The sequence below is a fragment of the Myotis daubentonii genome, chromosome 4, assembly GCF_963259705.1.
Source record: "Myotis daubentonii chromosome 4, mMyoDau2.1, whole genome shotgun sequence".
Lineage (NCBI taxonomy): Eukaryota > Metazoa > Chordata > Mammalia > Chiroptera > Vespertilionidae > Myotis > Myotis daubentonii.
In genome coordinates, this window is record NC_081843.1 from 39317345 (window position 1) to 39332310 (window position 14966).

Genomic DNA, 14966 nt, shown 5'->3' on the forward strand with positions numbered 1-14966 from the left:
CCAGACTATGAAAGGGATGTCTGACTGCCGACAGGGATTGGGCCTAAGCCAGCAGGTGGACATACCCCGAGGGGTCCTGGACTGCGAGAGGGTGCAGGCCGGGCTGAGTGACCCCCCCTCCCCTCCAGTGCATGATTTTCATGCACGGGGCCTCTAGTTGTATTATAAGCAAAGATATAGCAAAAGTCAGAATGGTTGTTCATTAATTGAATGATTCATGTTTGGCAAATATTGTCCTACAAGGTGTTAGTTGGCCAGATTTTTTTTTTTTCTCTTTCTCTCTCTTTTTATTAATCTTAGTATCTCAGAATGAAACTGTATGGGGAATAAATTGCTTCCAAGAATAAAATAGTTGCGATCAGTAATAATGATTCTAGTAATTTTTAGAGAGTGTCAACAAAGACTTATTGCTTCTCTGGTGCAGAGCGGGAGAGCTGCTTATCTTCTCTTCCGATCTGGCTTTGGAGCCATCATTCCCTCCTCTCTCCCAGAGCAGGGATCCTAATGTTTATGTACGCTGACATGCTCGCTGTCTTGTTCAGAGCCACCTCCACTGTTTCTTGTGACTTCTGTATGTGTACGCGTGCATATTAAATGGTAACAAGATAATGAGCCACGTCTAGGCTACCCCTGTTATTTATATTAAATAATGACACGATGATGTTGGTAGCCTGTAATTCTCCATTTCCTATTAACCACCCTGCCCAAGTAAACTGTTTTCTGATCTCTCTTAGATGGAAATCCTGTATGAATGCGGAAGCCATTAGCAGAGTAATTGCTGTCTGTTACCATGACAACCAGCCGCTGCAGTCACCTGCCAGAAGTGCTGCCAGACTGCACCAGCTCAACTGTGCCCCTGGTGAAGACTGTGGAGGATTGTGGCAGCCTAGTGAATGGGCAGCCGCAGTATGTCATGCAAGTTTCGGCCAAGGACGGGCAGCTGCTGTCAACAGTAGTACGGACTCTTGCCACCCAGAGGTAGTACCACAATTAACAGTAAAATAAATGAACGTGTAATTGATCTGAGGGACTCTTTGTCAGATGGGAAAAAAAGGGAATGTAATTAGTGCTCAGGTCTTTGTGTCAGGTGAGAGGTGGTAGGGGAGAGGGTGGGGGAGGGGAGACTACACAAATTCTGTTTCTATAGCAATAGGGTATAAGCTAAAATTCACGAATTTCGCTTAAAGACACATAGAGAGCCGGGCAGGGAAGGATCCCTCAAGACAGAGTCCCTTGCTTTACATTTATTTTGACATTGCAACAGTAATTACACTCATTGTCTCCAGGCAGTGACAAAGATAACCCTATGTTAGAATAGAATGAAGGAGGCACTGATTTCAGGTGACTGAGCCAAAGTAATTGGATTTGTGGGCAAAACCTTTGAAGTGCTACTCCTGGTGTGCATGCCAATCAGCACTGCCTGATAGGAGCACTTACCAGGGCCACTTCCTGGGCATGTCTCTTCTCTGGCACATCCCCCTTGGGGACCTCTTCTATTGCTCCCTCCTTTGCTCCTCATGGGCCCCCCATGATCCTTCATACACACCCTGCCCTATGAAGTTTACTATTGTTAAAACCCCCACACTTGTCTCCCCTGAGTGATGAACCAAAGCAAAGCTAAAGGCTTTCAACAGCCCAGAAGTGGCTTATTCAGGCCAATACTTTGTCCCTGGAGGTCTCTTCTTGTGCTGTTACTGCCCAGTGACTGATTGACAGCTACAGGCTGCCTGGCCAATAAGTACACCCTGGCTTCTCCAGCTTTCTTTCAAAATGGGTAAGTGGGACCTTGACCTATGGATGTAACATGTATATCCTCACTGGACTTGCCTCCTGATATCAGCGCTGACTCTTCTAACCCTGAAATGTGGGTCTGTCACTCACACCTGGACCACATACCTTGGTCTGAGCAATTTAGCCAACCCCTCCAATGTAGATACAGGTCCACAGATCTGAACATGTGCCTGCAGCACTACCACTGGGCCACTGCCATATTTTCTATTGCCTTCAGCCTGGACGTGGTGTCCGCCAGACATGGACTCACACATCCATGCATGTCATAAACATTGTCCATGTACTTTCAATTTGTGCTGCTATGGCAAAGGGAAGTCATGGAGGGGAAGGAAGTCAATCTATATTTTTCTACCTCTTGAGAAGCTTCTACACAATTGTTAGGACTCAGAATACAATGAGGCAGTGAGCATCACTGCTCATCTGTGAACTGAGACAGATAGCTGATATGTACCTGTCACCCTTGCAGGCATCAAACACTTCGGTTGATTGGGAACAACAGGCTACAGCAGTAAAATGAGACTTGTGAGCCCCAGTGTGTGTATGTGCATGTGTGTGGGGGGCGGGGGGGGCGGGATTTTTATGTGTTCTCCCATCACGTAGTAATGTAAATGAGAAGTGGCTCATGCAAGTGGCTCAATGTGAATGAAGGAGGCCGTTGATAAAAAGGGAGAAAAAGTCAACTCTTTAAACTTTATTGTCCTGCCCCTGAGCATGAGTGAGTCTTTTGGGCAAGTGAGAAGGAGGTCCTTTTCTATTTTAATCCCCTTTCAGCCTTCACTCATTCCCAGGATCATCCCTGGAAAGGCCTGTCGGAAATGGCAGTGTGTCTATGACTGTTTCCATTTGGACCAAAGATGGTGTCAGAGAGTGGTGGCCATGAGCCTGGGCCACTCTCATCTTTGGGGGACAGGAAGAGGCAGGGGAGAGCGGGTAAAGAGCTTGGTCCTCAGGTTGGCACATACAATGATGACATATTTTAAAATCTAATGCCCAATAAAGGTGAGTTTGAGCAATATAAAAACATGTTGATCAGAAAGAGATAGTCCTCTTAGTGGATACAGGACACCTTATCCACTGAGAAGTGAGGTCATCTTTACTTGACCCTTCCAATGACTGCTAGTTTATGGTCATTATTTGATTTCCATGACCTGAATTTTTCTACGAGTGAAAACAGCATTCACTCAGCATTTGCTATATTCTGGTCCCAATTCTAAGCTTCTCATCTGGATCATCTTTTCTCATCCTCACAATCACCATATGAGGAAGGCACCGCTCTCTGTGCCCATTTTAGAGATGAGGAAACCGAAGTACAGAGAGATGATGTTACTTGTCCAAAGCTAGCCAGCTGGTAAGTAGCAAGCTGGTGTTCGAGCCCAGGCCACTAGATGCCAGAGCCTGCCACACGAACCACTATATCAGGTGCCTCCACAAAACATGCAGGGGTGATTTTTTTTCAAATTAAAGGCAGAGCTCTAGACAGAGGACACCTCGGTAAAAGGTGTCCTCTCATTACTCACTTTCAGCTTAGTGTCCTTAACATCCCAGAGAGCATCCTATGAAAGTCCTGCTACTCAGCTTTGTGCTGTGGCTCAGCCCGCCCTTCTGTGTGGCGGTTTTGGGTTGGCAGCCAGTTTATTCCCCTCTTCTCAGCCTCACACCCATTGAAAGCAGAAATGAAAGGAACCTCTGGGTATTCAAGTGTCCTGGCCAGGTTTTAAAAACACAGTTTGTCCAGAAATTACAATTGGTATCATTTCAAAGCAATTTCTGTCCTTAATGGCGAGGGATAGTTTTTATTTTTTAATTGGTGTTTGCCTGGATTACATCTGTACCCAAGACAAAAATAGCATGCTGCTTGTTTTTACTCATTTTTGGCCCTGGGCCACTCCCCATTTCTTTGTATTGGCAAAAGAGATGCTCGAGGACCATGGCACTGGCCCCACTGCCAAGTACAAGTGTAGATCTAGGGTTTGGTTTTGTTTTGTTTTTTGTTAATCCTTACCCATTTCTTTTTAAAGAGAATGGGAGGGAGGGGGAGAAACAGAGAAACATCGATGTGAGAAAGACACATCGATTGGTTGCTTTCCTTACAGCCCGGATCGAGCCTGCAACCAAGATATGTGCCCTTGACTGGAATCGAACCCGGAACCCTTCAGTCCTCAGGCCGACGCTCTATCCACCGAGCCAAATCAACTAGGGTTAGATCTGGGGTTTTAAAGCAGTTGTCTTTTCTGAGCAGCTGCCACTGGGGAAGGGTGAAGGACACAGAGCCAGAGGACCATCCACATGGCAGTGGTTTCTAGCCCAGTGACCAGTAGGTGCCCCTCCTCTCTTGCAGCCCCTTCAATGACCGGCCGATGTGCAGGATCTGCCATGAGGGCAGCAGCCAAGAGGACTTGCTCTCTCCATGTGAATGTACGGGGACCTTGGGGACAATTCATCGGAGCTGCCTAGAGCACTGGCTGTCATCCTCAAACACCAGCTACTGTGAACTCTGCCACTTCAGGTTTGCAGTCGAGCGCAAACCCAGGCCGTTAGTGGAGGTCAGTAATTGGGGCACGTCCCGAAAACTTAGCTCTAATGAGCAAATGATGTCTGCTTTTATGCCCAGATCACAACCCTGTGCAGCTTCACTGAAGCACGGAAATAGCTTTGCGTGAGAGTGTGTGCGTGCATAGGTGACACAGACGGAGAGCACTCACTAGCTCATTCAGGAACAGCAGTAAAAGTTGACCTCCCTGAGGTGGAGACAGGAGAAGCCACCAATCAATGGGTGTATTCTGAAAGGTCTTTATGAAAAAGTATTGCTGCATAGTGGTTTGAATAGTTCCATGACCTATGTAAGTTACTTCACCTCTTGGAAGTGCTATGAGGATTAAGTGAGTTAATGTTTATAAAGCACTTAGAAGAATACTGGGTATACAAGTGTATGATTTTTTTTTTCAATCTCTCCCAGGAAATTTATACAAGTTTTTTTCAATTAATAACCTAGTATTAGAATCTCTTTTTTTAGAAGGTGGTGTTATCAAGCCAGCAGTTAAAATGGTGGGACATTCTCTTTTATGTTTTAGGAGCCACGTGATTCTTCTTTAGACCAAGGGTCTGGTCTTGTATGAGCTGGGGAATTGGAAAATATCATTGGACTAATTTTTCCCTCTCCCGTACCCTCGATTTCTACCAGCCAATTAAAAATTGGATCTTGGCAACAATAAATATTCTAATACATTATGAAAGAGACCCAAGACAATGTGCCTATAATCCAGACATGCTAGTAACGTTCTCCTTACTCTAACAGCTGGCCCAGCACAACTTTGGCTTTAAACTAAAGCTGGAAATCAAGAAGCCCTTCTGGAGGACTATTTAAAACAGTGTGTTAGCGCCTTGGCACTCAAGGCTCTGGAGAGCTCTGCATATGTGTTCTCTTGGGTTTGACCTTGAAATTTTAATCAGGACCTTGTAACTGAGGCCTGTTTTAGCTATGGCTTGCTTGCCAAATGGCACAAATTTATTTGACTTGCCCCAATAAACTCTATGCTTTTTTTTTAAGACTCTGGATCAAGTGACCTCTTAATTTAGCCATCTTGCTGCTTGACAACCACTCTCAGAAATTCATATTTATAGCATGCCCATCAGGGATTTGGCCCTCTGCCACATTCACTGGGATTTACATGTCAGAACTTCTCTGCAGACGGGGGAATATAATTAAATAATAAACAAAGGACATGAAGATTTCTCAAGCCCAATGGCAAAATTTAAAAAGAAGCCTCTTTCCCCTCTCTAGAAACTTTTGGAAACTTCCCCAAGTTGATATGGCAGCTTCCCCGGGCAAGCTGGCTCCCCACAGTAAGAAAACCCTGCTTCAGTGGGCTGCATCCAATGGCCTTTACTAGTACCTCCCAGTAAGGAAGACTTTGCTTTTGCTTGGAAAAACCCCAGGGTATTGTGGGTGTTACATAACAAAGGAGTGTGCGTATGTGTGTGTGTGTGTGTGTGTGTGTACACACATGCACACAACTTAGTTTTCTCATATTACACCCGTGTTGTATCACCCAGGGAACCCACTGACTCCCAGAGAAGGAAACCTATCCACACACAGATGTCTGTCGGGACACAGACTCCAGAATCTTAGGCAACTGTCATTAAATGAGGAAACAAGGCAAATGACCTTGAGAATGTGTGAGGTGCTCTTCAAGATTTAGGGCTTCGCCTACAAAAACTTCACCCAAACGGTCGCGGGTGGTGAAATTTTCATTGCACAAATGGAATGTGACGTTTTTCAGAGTTAATGATGATTGAACAAGTTGAAAGTGAAAGGCAAACCTTCTCAAGCCGGGGGAGGCTGGCCGTTTGATCATCCCATGGCGAGATGAACTTGCTGTTTGACCACAAGCAATAAAAAGAAGTTGTCTTTGGTTTCTCAGCTGGAGGACAAATGAGAACCAGGTGCAGGGAGATTTTTAAACAGATGACATTACTAACTGACTTTCCCCCTCACCAAAGAAAGGGTTTATCATAGTGACCATTGCTTCTCAGTACGTTTACCTCCAGATAAACATGAATCTGTTAAGTAAATCATCAAAACCTGCCAATTTGGGTGAAGCATTAAAGGTTGTTGCTTTGTTTCTCATTTTCACTCTTTTAATTGCTTTAATCATTACTTTATTTACCAGTCAGGTCTGCCTTCTCATTAAAGCAAGAAAATTCCATAACATTTAATTTTAAAATCAATGTGATAATAACAGCTCCTGTTGCCAGAGGAAGCAGTTGGAAAAGTCGTTTATAAATTTTATTTGTCAGCACCCAGACGTTAACATTGGTCGGAATTACTTTAACACCTCAGATTCCCACTCTTCAGTAACTCAGTCCTCATTCAACATAGCCCTTTATCCCCCCTTTTTTTGTTCTTTTTTTTATTGAATTTATTGGGGTGACATTGATTAATACAATTATACAGGTTTCAGATGTACAATTCTATAGTATATTATCTGTATATTCTATTGTGTGTTCACCACCCCAAGTCAAGCCTCCTTCCATCACCATTTATCCCCTTCCCCCCTCCTACCTCCCCCACTGACCCTGTCCCTTGATCCTCTTTAACACCACTGTTCCAAAGACACTTCTCCTTCACTTCCTTTCCTGAACTCTCTGCAGCCAGCAGTTGGAAGTTCATTTTTAACAGGCTGGGAACCTGGTACCTAAACATGGGCTGCTACATAGAGTCTTTCCTCTCCCTCCCCACAAAAGAATGAGTTTCTATTCATAATAGCGAATCAATGAGCTGGTTTTGTTACTTTTATTGTTGTTGTTGTTGTTAATCCTCACCCGAGGATACTTTTCCATTGATTTTTAGAGGGAGTAGAAGGGAAGGGGAGAGACAGAGAGAGAGACCACTATGTGAGAGAGACACATCAATTGGTTGCCTCCCGCATGTACCCTGACTGGGGCTGGGGATCGACCAGAACTGAACACAGGACACTTCAGTCCATGGGCCAATGCTCTGTCTACTGAGCCAGACTGGCTAGGGCAATGGGCTGGTTTTTATTAGCATGTCCAAACTGAGCATCACCTCCCCACTTTACCACTGACCGTCTAGGTGTGGTGGCTCAGTTTCCCTGAGCTGAAGTATGAAGGGAGATGAGCTAGGAGCTCTCCCTGACATCCTTGGTCTCTATAAGACTTTATAAGGCTCTATAAGGCTGAAGGTCCAAGGCTATAGGTCTTCTGAGGAAAAAAAAATTCGCTCTGCACTTAAAAGACTACCTTGTATGCCCTGGCCCGTGTTCCTCAATGGTTATAGTGTCCCGTGCACCAAAGGGTTCGATTCCCAGTCAAGGGCACATACCTGGGTTGCAGATTCAATCTGCAGCCCCCAGTCGGGGTGTCGGGGTGTATGTGGAAGGCAACCAATTGTGTCTCTCTCACATTAATGTTCTTTTATCTTTCTCGCCCTCTCTCTCTCGCTCTCTCGCTCTCTCGCTCTCTCTCTCTCCTCCTCCCTCCCTCCCTCCCTTCCACTGTTTCTAAAAGTCAATGAAAAAACATCCTCGGGTAGGAATTAACAAACAAAAAAAGGATACTTTGTGTGGTATATAATTTATACTTTAAGATGATTGTGTGTACATGTTTGTGTGAGTGTGTGTCTAGTTACCTGCCTACCTACATGGCCAGACTACATCTTTTCAGTCTCTTTTGGTAAATTCATTGCCCTAAATATTTTCTTGTTGTTAAATAAGCCAGTATAACAAGAGCTAGTTTCAACCCAAGAGCTATATCTGGATCATCTGGTTTTCTCTAGACATGGGTAAATGTCCTGTACAGTCCAGCTGATATAAATCTCATAAGGTCTGCATCCAATCAGGTAAAGCTTGGAAGGAAAACATTCAAACTGTACATAGCAAGAAGGAAGAGCAGGTATAACCCATGTGTTTCCTCTCTGCACAGCTGGCACAGCTAGCATGCCTCTCGTGAAGGCTACATATTTTCTGTTGGTGATGTGTCAATTTGTGAGATGAATTATCCCCAAGAATAATGACCTGGTAGAAGGCAGTCAACAGACATCCACCAACCATAAAAGGATTCCCTGAATGACCAGCCTGGGCGGTCTTATAGTCTCCTTCCTGCTCATTTTCAGTTTTCCTCATTTCTCTGAGTTGAACTCTGATACCGTTCCTTTATAAGGGTAAAATAGAGCAAACCAATAAAAATACCATGGCTTGTTTCCCAAAGTCTTGTGCCTTGACTCCAGCCTGCGGCCGTGATTGCACATCTGACTGAGCAGGTTGCCAAGGAAGTCCATCTTCCTATGTGCAAATAGCGTGCTTGCAACATCAGTTTCTGGTGATGGGAGTAACTGCTTTTCCTAAGACGTGTATCAGTAACACCCAGCCTTGCCTGGCAAACGCTTGAAGTCATAGATCAGCTCCACAAGGTCGTGATTAAAATGAAACAGCCAGGAAGTGGTGGAAATCTGGAGGAAAGGCTTCCCAGGACCTGTCCTCCCTCCAATCAGGGAGACGTGGTGATTGTTCACAGGCGGAGTGATTAGGTTTTCGTATTTCTGTTTCCTTGACGCAAACCCCGCTGACTGATAAGAATTGTATGAACAATTTAAAAGCTGTTCCCTGTGAATCAGAGGTTTAGCTGAATTGAAAGGGAGTGTTTTCACACACATCAGTTACTCAGAATAATGGGATGTAAAGCTAGGGAGATGAGGATGGGGGATTTTTTTCAAACGCTTTATTTATGATTATTTTTGTAAGTCACGGGAGGAAGCTGGTCCTAAAGCGTGCCCTGGATTCAGTGTAATCTCCAGCAACACAGCAGGGAGCAGAGTTGAACTGCTGTGGAGAAGTCACTTTGTGCCTTGGCACTTGCTAGTTAATACATTTTAGACTTCACTTAAACCTTCCTAATATGTACATATCAGACTCAGGTGGCGACATTGCTCGACTCTTATTGTAATGGGTTTTGTGGGGTTTTTTAGTTAATATATTCATTTAAGTAAAAATGTGAGCTTGTGGTTTCAGAGTATTTCTTTTCTTCAGCAAGCCCTCGTACCTTTGGGGTAATTAGGAAATGACAGTATAGGGGGTATAAACTGATTCAAGGCGATTCCCAGGCATGAGGACCACCTATTCCATTCCTTGAAGGAAGGCGGGCAAGTTCCCCTCTTCACAGCATGTGACAGGCAACCAAGAAGCACTTGCTCATTATATAAATGGATGGAGAACCTCCCCTCCCCCAATTGCAAGCCATAGATCGTATTCTTGGCCTATGGTTGTAAATCAAAGAAACCGACCCCTTGCCCTTACAGTTTAAGACAGACTCCGTTGGACAAGGGCTTTTATATAATACAAACTAGCAACACTGCTTTGAGCAACACAGCAGTGTGGTGATTCTGACAGACCTTTCTCCCACGCAGTCATCAGTCTTCCCTCCAGTTGTAAGGAAAGGCAGGTGGCAGGAGCCCCTCACAGTGCAGCGCCTGGCAGGCCTGAGAGAAGTGTGGTGGGAGTGGGGCGATCCGGCCAAATCAGAAAGATTCAGGCCCAGCGAGTATTTGTCAAGCTTTCGGGAACATAAGCACTGTGCAGGCAAACACTTCACCACAGTCGGGGGGCAGGGGGGCAGGGGGGCGGGGGTTTAGGGGGATCCTATTACCCATTTGGTAGATGAAGAAACAAGTTTACGGTGGTGATGTTAGGTCAAGATCCCTCAGTGAGAAAGTAAGAGGGTCTCTTGGTCCTGCATTCAGGCCTCTCTGTCCACTCCATGCTGTGTTCTGGAGGGATGAAATGAAAGACAAGGCCACACCCAGTGTCTGTGAAATGGAACGTGGGAGGGACTTAGTTGAGTCCACAAGGAGTTCCCACTTCCCGTTCTCGTGCCCACCACAGACTGAGCTCCCGGGCGGGCTGGCACAGGTTCTTCCTGCTCTGGCACCAGGTTTAGTAGGCCCCTCCTTCCCAGCTCCAAGTACCTGGATCTCCTACCCGATCCAGGTGAGGCTAAGGCCTCACAAAGCAGAAAAAGGCGCTGTAGCATGAAGGACAAAGGATATGCCAAGTACCGGAAGGGAGTGTGTGAGGGACTTTGTGTCTATTCTATGGGCAACAGAACAAAGGTCCTCCCACTGAGTGAAACCTTTGCCAGTGACTTTCCCATGCAGGGCTAACGTCATGACTGGGTTGCTGGTCTAGAACTGCAGTACAGACAGACACCCTGGGATAGCCACAGGGAGCCTGGTTCCATCCTGGCCCCATGACCTGCACTGAGAACCTGGACAAGGCATTTCTCTTCTCTTTGCATCAGCTTCCTCACCATTGAATAAAGCAAACCTCACAAACTGGTGACTTCATTCATGCACACAGGTGTGCTCTCTTGAAAAAAAAATTTTTTTTTAAGAATTTGAATGCCTTTAAGTGGGTCACGCACTCTCCCGTTTCCCCGGGCCTTGTCTTCTGCTTACATCCACCCAGCCCTCTTCAGCCTCTTGTGTTACCCATGTACTGTTTACAGCTGAGATTCCAGAGTTAGGTGTTTCTCCCGCCTTTAAAAGAGTTCTCTAATGCTATGTGCATTGTCTGCTGTCAGCATATCTTTCTCTCGGGGTAGTAAAGACTGAACCTTGTGATCTCTCCTGTTGTCCCCACATTATAAGTGAGCTAAAATGACTGGTTCACAATTACAAGGTAAAGGAACTGCTAAGAGATAGCATCCTAGCATGGACAGTGGTAAGAATAACAATTCAAATATCTTGCACTTGCCTATATGCCCTAGTCCTGCCCAGCACTTCCTTGACCCCTGGTAAGGTCAAGTAAAATGCTATAAATGCTATATTTATTTTCCTCTTGCCATACACCAGCCTCCCAGTGGACTGTGTCACCATCCTTTGTGCCAGCTGTTGAGATGACATGCCTGATGACCGACGTCCAGCAATCCTTGATCCTGCAGTTGTTCAGGCTTGAATGTTTCTCTTGGCCTTGATAGCTAATTTGGCAGTTGCTTCCTTACTTAAAGCTTAGTTACAAAGAAGCTGTTTTAAGGTACCTATTAAATTCACAGCTTGCTTCATTAAAAATCACTTCATTAAAAAAGCCAGCCAACCAAAGTGTTCACATGGCCGTGCCAGATGGAAGTGAGCTCACGGCTTGGTGCCTATGTCTTTAGCCCATCCATGGCTGGTGAAGGATTAATTTGGAGGGAAAATCCAGTCCCATGCATAAAAGAAATTACATGACTATATCTATTATTTTACTTTATTATTATTATTATTATTATTATTATTACTATTATTATTATTTTGAGAGAGAGAGGAAGGAAGAGGGAGAGAGAGAGAAACATCAATGTGAAAGGAAAACATCCATCCGCTGCCTCCTGCATGCCCCCTACCAGGGATCAGGCCTGAAACCCAGGCATGTGCCCTGACCAGGAATAAAACCATCAATCTTTCCGTGCATGGAACTACACCCAAGCAACTGAGCCACACCAGCCAGGGCCACACAACTTTTTTTATTTTAATTATTCTGTTTTTAAAAATACAGAGGAGGATAAAGAATAAGATAGCAATCAGGTGTGTATCTACTACCTAGAATTAACAAATGTTAGCACTCCAGGGAGAAAATGTAGTCTTCACTAATTTATCCTCAGGTAGTCTCAAATACAGGAGAAAATCCAGCCAGGTTTTCCTTAAGCACATCTGGGCCAAGCACAAGAGAAAGTAAACAAAATGCGACATAAAAATCCTGAAAGATTTTGGACCTTTGAGCTAATTCCAAGTGTAGGAACAAATAGTACAGCTAGTGTTGGACTCCAAGAGTTCCACTGCTCTGAAAAGAAGACAATTAGAAATTATTAGATGGGAGGTCAGGGTGTCTTTGTAAAGGGGAACTGCTAGAGGAGCAGTGAAGTGTCACTGAATGACTGCAGCTGCGAACCATCTTTCTCCTAAGCCTTGCTGAAATCACAAAGCACAATTAGCTCCTAGGAACGGCCCTGGGTAGGTATGAGGCACCAGGATGAACTGGAGAGAGACATAAATTGCAGACGCCCCGCCCTGGTGCAGATTTCCAATGCAGAGTTATAGAATATGCATAAACCTCCCCGCCCAGGGCTCCTGCCAGCCATCCTCTTGCCTCTTCAATTTTGTGTCCACAACTGACACTTAACTCCAAAGAAAGAATACCCGTTTTTTTAAACAAATAATGGTGTGAAATATTGTGAGCAATACATGATTAAGGTTAAATGCTACCTAATGGACAATTGTATTAGAATGAGCGAAGTGGAGAAGTCGCTTCAGCGAGGCAGTGGGAGATGTTTGGTCCTTTATTCACTGAATAACACCCTGCTGTGCCCGTTGGTGCAACGAATTTCATTTTCTAGAAAAGGCACAGAGCTGGACACGACACTTCCATCCACTGGCATTAATTTCCGTTTGAGTCCATTTGCTTTTATCCTTAAGATGCTCACACCCCAACGTTTTTCCTTCTTAAGTTACTTACCGTTTTATGGGCAAAGGGAAAATATTACGTGCCATACACCAAACGGAGCCATCGTAGTTCAGTGTCTTGGGTATCCCTGCAACAAGTATTATTCCATTTTGTAGATAAGGAAGGTGAGACTCCGAGATGTTAAGTCATTCTTGAAAGATCTTAAAAAATCCCAGCCACAGGGCTAGTCAGTGGAGGAAGCAGAAGAAAGCAGGTCTCTGGCTCCATAGCCCTTGCTCTTTCGACACCTGGCTTCTTCCTTCCTGGCTCCAAAGTACTTTCTGTCACTTGCTCGTTGACATGCACACGTGCAGCATGCACAGATTTGAGGACTTCTTTACCAGCCTCTTTAAGGGACTAGATATAACTCAGTTATATCTAGGGGAAAATGAAGAAAATGTGGATTAAAGCCCTGATTTCCTCTTGATGCTGAATTCCTCTCTTAACTCCAGCGCTGTCAGCGGGGAGGGAGGAATGAAGAGTGGAGCACAGAGGATTTTTTAGGGCAGTGAACCTATTCTGCACAATACTATTATGGTCTTTATACATTTATCCAAACCTATAGAATGTACAATCCCATAGTGAACTCTAATGTAAACGATGGATTTGGGGGGATAATGCTGTGTCTATGTAGGTTCATCCATTGTAGCAAGTGTGCCACTATCTGAGGGATGTTGGAATGGAAGAGGCTATGCATGTGGCAAGGCAGGAGATATATGGGAACTCTGTACTTTCCACTGAGTTTTGCTATGAACTTAAAACTGCTCTAAAAAGAAAGTCTATTAAAAACAAAACCGTGAGCTGTGCCAGATTGTGTGCTGGGACAGTGGAATGGCATTACTTCTCTGTGCCTCTTTATACCCTAGTCCAGCTGGGAAATGAAGCTCTCAGGTATATCATCCTATTTGGAAGCCAGAAAAGTCATTCTCGGTTTCCAAGGGACTTTATAGACCCTTTCTTATTTTTCTTTTTTTTTTCGTTTCATCCAGTTACTCTTTCTCTGCATTTGAGCTTTCATTTTTCTGGGTTATTGTGCCACCAATTTCTTCTGAGATTACTCCTAAGGGAGAGATGTTATTTGAAAGCCTGTTGAACTCAATATTGTTTAAGAGCCCTTTCTCTCCTTTTACAAATGGTTATGAAGGTTCATCACTCATCCTATGCTTACACCATTTTTGGTAGGTAAATTTCTTTCAAGACTGTCATCTAAGTAATTCAGATAAAACCTGGTTTTACAACTCATGAAGGAAAACACTAGTTTTCCTCTTGAATTATTTGTATAAGTGCCTCAATTACTTGCTGCACCTTTTATGACAGGTGCAGCAGACTTGGGAAAAGATTAAAAAAAAAAAACTGTCAGGTATTTTGGCTTTGCTTTTCTCCTCCATATTTGCTGCGTGTGTGTTTCTATGCCATGCCTCATCACTGCCTGCCTTCATTCTTGAAAAGATGGGGACCCTGGAGGTGGTCTGGGGTAAAGCCGTTTCTGTGCAATCCATTATTACAGAGTTAGAGGAGTAGATTTGCACGGTGATGGATATATGAGAGGGAAGTTATGTTTGCCCTTGTGCAATATGAAAGAGGGAAACCTGCTTTGAAGCTCTTAGTTTAGAATACTGAAAACTGGGTTTGACTCAAAGGTATGCCACTTTTGAAAATGTGTAGATTTGTTTGTGAAGATTGAGGTCAGATGAAAAGAAGAAAACGAAATCTTTTCTGCACATTATTTCATCACTGCTTCACCTCTAGTGATGCTATTAGAAGCAGAAAGTTGGAATAAATTGTCAGGTTCAAGATCTGTTAAGGCTCCAAGGGAAATGACTAATATAGCACATAGGAAATGCTGGCAAGCAGGAGCAGCAGGAAGTTGTAAAACAGAATTTACAGGCCTTTAAGGACATTATATCTGGGAAGAATCAGTAAAAGCAAAAATTGGGAGACGAAGGGAAAACCGTCACTATCCTAGAAAATAATGCAACGCCTCCTGCTTCCAAAGGCCTGCTCATTGCATTAACGCTGGGAGATGATGGGAAAAGGATGCGAGATGGAAGTAATAAAATGGCTCTAATATTTTTCTAAACGCTGGCTTCATCTGCTTAAAATCTATGACTTGCACATTGAAACCCAGAAGTCATTCATTCATCAAAATATACATATTTTCAGCTGTTAATAAGAGGTACCTGACAG

At 44.3% G+C, this 14966-nt stretch overlaps 1 protein-coding gene across 3 annotated transcripts in view; it reads left to right on the forward strand.

Moving 5' to 3' along the window:
* Positions 1 to 14966, forward strand: part of MARCHF3 (membrane associated ring-CH-type finger 3) — a 144793-nt gene that overhangs the window by 106524 nt on the left and 23303 nt on the right. For all 3 annotated transcript variants that reach the window (XM_059693730.1, XM_059693729.1, XM_059693732.1), the window contains 2 exons: positions 735 to 978; positions 4130 to 4334. In XM_059693730.1, the coding sequence (XP_059549713.1) occupies positions 791 to 978; positions 4130 to 4334 (393 nt within the window). In that variant the 5' untranslated portion in view covers positions 735 to 790. The remainder of the gene's footprint in view (positions 1 to 734; positions 979 to 4129; positions 4335 to 14966) is intronic.